Consider the following 6000-nt stretch of genomic DNA (forward strand, 5'->3'; position numbering starts at 1 on the left):
AGAAGTTTTACAGTAGTAGGCAACCAACATATCTTTTCAGACACACTGAAACAATACTTCCTAAGCTTTCTGACATAAGTGTCTGGGTTAACTAACAATAACATTGGCTGAGAACTTTAAAATGAACTGCTGCAGAAAATGTAAGCATATAATTGCATTACTAAATGTTCCATATGCTGAGAAATGCTCTGGTGCTCTTTAAAGATCATTCCTTACTACCATCTTCAAACATAAAAAATTAGCCTACTAAATGATGTATTTGCATGAAGGGTAAATGAAGGGTAAACGGCAAGGTCCGCAGCCCTGAATTTTCTCCTGTTTGTTCCTGGGTAGCTTCAGTTTTGCCCCAGCTTTTTTTTTACAAGGGGAGGCTTTTGCTTCTGCATTGTGGGTGCTGCTGAGCTTCGTTTGAGCACTCTGCTCTCCACACACCACTGACTCAGTCCTTATCCCTGCCCCGAACTCTCTGTGTTACTTGGGCACCCCCGGCCCACTGATTCGTACGGTGAAGTAAGTGACAGGACAGAAGACATTCTACCATTATTGCTGCTGTGGCAGTCATTAATTACAGCTGGCAAGACTCTGCTCTTCGTTATGTTCCAGACTGTTTTGGCTCCTGGCCATCCCCAGATCTGTGAGTCGACAGACTGAGCCCAGTAGTACACTGACCTAATTATCTAACTGGCCTAAAGCAATTAGGGTAGCAGGAGAAATCTCGCTATGACATTCAAAAGAACAATTACAACTTTCAAGTTTTCATAGTTCAAATGCTATACAACTTAAGCCATGGTGTCCATTATGTTATTAGTACATCATGTGCAGGTACCCCTTAATTCACAGGGGGGGATTATTTATATTCTAGTCGTGCCCAAGTCATGACCTGGACTATCTGATCCCAGGAACCTACACCTGAAAAAAGCAATTCATTGTATACCTGACTGATCACACAACTAACTATGGATTCCAGAGAACAAATTTAACAGCTGTTCAATAAGCACGTTGTTTTACTGAAAGATCTCCAATGCTTCCATCAAGTTACTGTATTTTCACGAGGTGCTGCACAACACCTGGGCTGTGGTAACTGATCAAAGATAAGCTATGAGTCTAGAAGGAAACGTGAAGTAACGTGTATTTATTTAAAACCCAAAGAAAGAAGCTTAAGCTAGTAAGTTTAGTTTATACTTAAAAAGCTAAGGTTGTGTACACAGTCAGCGATCAAAGCTCAGGGGACGAGTGTTAAAACAGAGCATACTCAACTGTGTTGTCCACACCTGAGTGTCTCGTGCCATCTGAAAGCCCACGGGTATCCAAGGCACCTACATGAGGCTGGCAGGTATGAGACAGGCCTTAGAGCAGAAAACCGCCTTTCTGAGGTAAGCAGCTGGAGTTTCAGACCTGAACTGACATCAAACACCTACGTTGTAGACAGATGAATCTTAGCACCAGTGCAGTTACGATGGAGCTCCAGACTCAGCTGGTAACATGCAAGTGTCTGTATTTGGGTTAACTGAGTAGTTCTCCAATGCTTCACTGACTGCACTACCTAGAACTCACTGAACTATAACAGCAAGACAGCACACCATGATCACAGAGAGATTTCTATACTGTAAAGACCTAAATTTAGGTGCCAGAACCTGGAACCCTGAGACATCCTAGAGTTTCAGAGAGGGTACCAGTGGCCTGGTGAATATGGCAAAGCACCTCCAGGAGACCTCTGCCTTTCTGGAGTGTCAGCTGGGTACTGGGTTAGATATCCCAGTGTTATCTGAGATAGCACTATGAACCTACATCTATGCAAGTGAATTCAGTGTGGTGTACCCAAGAACATACACAGATTAATGTCACATGGTTGTAATAGGTGGTTTCCTTCCCTCCTGCCTATGTATATGCAACCAGAGTATACCTTAAGCATAAATGAAATTCTTCAGGCATGTGACCTGAAGATAACTGAAGGAAAGATAGCAAAGTGTTCTGCATACTAGCTTTTGTGAAAAGTCCAAATACACAACTGCGAGAGTTTTCCCAATTTTTGACTCAGCTCCCTGAGACAAAACATGTATTTCTGAGCATTCAATTGTTCCTTCAAAATATATTTATTTTAATACTTTGGCTAAAATAAAACGGGTAGAATTAGCAAGGATTCATACAACATCCGAAGTGCTGCTAGGAAAGCCCTATGTGCATGCCATATACCTTGACTGACAATAGGTCATTAAAATTTATTCTCATAAGAATATGTGCCCATAACTAATGGATTAACTGTAAAGGTATATGTTCTTATAAGAGAGGATTAATTAGTTATCCATTTGGATAGGGTGCACAGCTCATTTTTCAAATTCAGCTAAAGGCAGTTTAACTCTGGTGAGTTTCTGCATACACTGGGAAGATATTTCCCATAGTTAAAATAAAAGTTTAATTATCTTCACAATTATATTTGTTTCCGAGCATGTTGTATTTTAGCTCTTTTCAGCAAATGCTACAATTTTGAAATGTCAAACTGCTTACTTTATTATTGAAAAACCTACGCTAACAAGACTGAGCCTTCTTACAATTCTATTCATTGCTCACTTTGGCAAAATTCCCATTGAAATAAATAGGAAATGTGTCAAGAGTAATGCCGAGTGATCGCAGGAGTTCACTTCAACACAAATAACCTGGAAAGTAATAGCCATGGTCACACCAAGACCTAAAGCATTGGTATTTCTACTGCCCACCATTTAAACAAAAGCAGCCAGTCCTGATCATCAGCCACGTCTTCTGCATCAGCATCATTTCATTTGGCCATATCATTGGCTAGGATAAACTGAAATAATTCTACATAACTTTTAACAGAACTATTAACTAAATATGACAAGACAGTGCATGCTTTACATGACTGAAAAATACTATTTTAATTAAGACTTTTGCACCTGAAGAACTCCATGGTTATACACTGATGTACACTCATGGAGAATCTGGCTCAATTCAGTGCAGATGCAGTGGATTTCTTGGGAGATCAGAATCACACTCCAGCTCAGCTCCACCAATAAAAGATATCACAAGACATATACCACCCTTCCAGCTTAAATTTTGAATGAAGCGGGGTTTTTTTTTTTCTTCTCCCTGAAGTTTCAACATTTGTGAGATGTACAAATGAGCCATGATCGGCTGATGAAGTATTGAAACATTTATGACATAATGAATATGTCTGACAAACCTGCTGAAGCTGCTTTGAACAAGGGGGGAAAAATGTTGACAAGATTAATATAACTTAAGTTGCTACAATGACAGAAAACAGGAAACCTATCTTAACCCACCGTCTGTTGGGCTGAGTCCGCGGGCTGCCGAGATCATGGAGAGAGATGGGCTGCTGTGTAGGGACCTGATGTAGTCCATGTAGGGGTTAATGTATGGGTGAGGAGTGCTGAAGGGAGACTCTGATGTTGCAGCAGGATTTCGGTGCGGGGAGATTCTAAGGAATGGAAGCTCTGAGTATGTCGGGCTACTAGATAAGGCAGAAGGCCTGGAAGAAAAAAGAAAGACAAACAAAAACCATCCAGGTTATCTATACGATAAAGAAAAATACTGTAACACATTCATTTCTTGAAGAATATCAACTCAGTTACACGTGTAATAACTTCCACTAAAGTCAAGTGCCTGGAAACAAAAAGGATAGGAAATTAGTTATTTGCTGTACCCATTATTGGCAACATTTCTTGACCAATTTTAACACGAGTTTATATTTGGTTTAATCTTTACATCCCTCAATACCTTTTCCCCATGGACATCAGCAGAAAATCACTTTAATTAATGAAAATATGCACCCTGTATACCACATATTAATTCTTGCTGCAATATGGAAGACATACTGAGATGCTGAATCATATACATCTTCAAAACCATGTGTTTATTAGAAGAAGAGTTTTGAAAACCACACTGCGCCCACTCCCTTCACTTGCTGGCTTATTCTTCATGAAACTATGAGATTGCACATTTATACAGAAGTCAATTCAGAAGACCCAAACTTTGTAAGCCATTAAGACAGCTTGGGTCCTTTAGAGCATTTTTTTGTTGATGTCCCTTCCCATGAAGGATGCAGAAAACTTGGTGGCAAAGGAAGAAAGAAAAATTGCTGCATATATTTGTTTTTTTAGCATGGTACCAGAGACTAATGCCTTTAACAAGACCACATTAATTAACTGCCTCATTCTTGCAAAGGGAGAGGTGTGGTGCCCTTTCACACTACCGGTATGAAGCTATGATGAACCAAGGCTGAAAGCTGAGTTCTGAGCTGCCAAAAGATAAATAACTTGCCATAACTCTCCCCATCATCCCACCCTGTCGATACGACAGCATCCAGGCTCTGTGTGGAGACCTTTCTCTAGCAGCATCCTGTCTCCAAAGGCACTGGAAAAAGTCCAAATTTCATCAGAAGGGGTTGGAGTGCCTGCCCTTGCCAACCTGCTCTTTGGCAAAAGACAATGATTAAGCCTGTCATGCATTTGCTGTAGTCCAACTGGTTGACCCGAACTAAATGCCTTTTTGTCCCTGTTTTTCCAATTAATTTAGCATATATACAGCACAGACACAGGCAGCAGCTGTGAGAGCAGTGAGGGCAGCCTGCTCCTTTGATGCTGCTCGCTTACAGAGAATAATAAAACAAGAAATGTATTTTTTTTTCTTTTAACATACACATACTGTGATCAGTGGAGATAGTTGTCATCGTCTAAAAGGCCAACAGAACATAATCTTACAGGAGCCAATTCTACTCTGCCATCAGCTTGGAAATGCTAGCTTATGAGTGGGACAAAGATCAAAGTTACGCATTCCTAACATGATGCCGGCTTCCCTGCCATAAAATCCATGAGGACTCATAAAATCTGGAGAATAAAGATTTTTCCTGTTGTGCTTTTCTCCCTCTTTTCCTTTCCCTTCCTTTCCCTTCCTTTCCCTTCCTTTCCCTTCCTTTCCCTTCCTTTCCCTTCCCTTCCCTTCCCTTCCCTTCCCTTCCCTTCCCTTCCCTTCCCTTCCCTTCCCTTCCCTTCCCTTCCCTTCCCTTCCCTTCCCTTCCCTTCCCTTCCCTTCCCTTCCCTTCCCTTCCCTTCCCTTCCCTTCCCTTCCCTTCCCTTCCCTTCCCTTCCCTTCCCTTCCCTTCCCTTCCCTTCCCTTCCCTTCCCTTCCCTTCCCTTCCCTTCCCTTCCCTTCCCTTCCCTTCCCTTCCCTTCCCTTCCCTTCCCTTCCCTTCCCTTCCCTTCCCTTCCCTTCCCTTCCCTTCCCTTCCCTTCCCTTCCCTTCCCTTCCCTTCCCTTCCCTTCCCTTCCCTTCCCTTCCCTTCCCTTCCCTTCCCTTCCCTTCCCTTCCCTTCCCTTCCCTTCCCTTCCCTTCCCTTCCCTTCCCTTCCCTTCCCTTCCCTTCCCTTCCCTTCCCTTCCCTTCCCTTCCCTTCCCTTCCCTTCCCTTCCCTTCCCTTCCCTTCCCTTCCCTTCCCTTCCCTTCCCTTCCCTTCCCTTCCCTTCCCTTCCCTTCCCTTCCCTTCCCTTCCCTTCCCTTCCCTTCCCTTCCCTTCCCTTCCCTTCCCTTCCCTTCCCTTCCCTTCCCTTCCCTTCCCTTCCCTTCCCTTCCCTTCCCTTCCCTTCCCTTCCCTTCCCTTCCCTTCCCTTCCCTTCCCTTCCCTTCCCTTCCCTTCCCTTCCCTTCCCTTCCCTTCCCTTCCCTTCCCTTCCCTTCCCTTCCCTTCCCTTCCCTTCCCTTCCCTTCCCTTCCCTTCCCTTCCCTTCCCTTCCCTTCCCTTCCCTTCCCTTCCCTTCCCTTCCCTTCCCTTCCCTTCCCTTCCCTTCCCTTCCCTTCCCTTCCCTTCCCTTCCCTTCCCTTCCCTTCCCTTCCCTTCCCTTCCCTTCCCTTCCCTTCCCTTCCCTTCCCTTCCCTTCCCTTCCCTTCCCTTCCCTTCCCTTCCCTTCCCTTCCCTTCCCTTCCCTTCCCTTCCCTTCCCTTCCCTTCCCTTCCCTTCCCTTCCCTTCCCTTCC

At 44.0% G+C, this 6000-nt stretch overlaps 1 protein-coding gene across 5 annotated transcripts in view; it reads right to left on the reverse strand.

Moving 5' to 3' along the window:
• GLI3 (GLI family zinc finger 3) overlaps positions 1–6000 on the reverse strand; it is a 192670-nt gene that overhangs the window by 65317 nt on the left and 121353 nt on the right. For all 5 annotated transcript variants that reach the window (XM_026843972.1, XM_026843971.1, XM_026843970.1 and 2 more), the window contains exon 4: positions 3297–3502. In XM_026843972.1, coding sequence (XP_026699773.1) covers positions 3297–3502 — 206 coding nt within the window. The remainder of the gene's footprint in view (positions 1–3296; positions 3503–6000) is intronic.

The sequence above is a fragment of the Athene cunicularia genome, assembly GCF_003259725.1.
Source record: "Athene cunicularia isolate RWA chromosome 2 unlocalized genomic scaffold, athCun1 chr2_part2, whole genome shotgun sequence".
Classification (NCBI taxonomy): domain Eukaryota; kingdom Metazoa; phylum Chordata; class Aves; order Strigiformes; family Strigidae; genus Athene; species Athene cunicularia.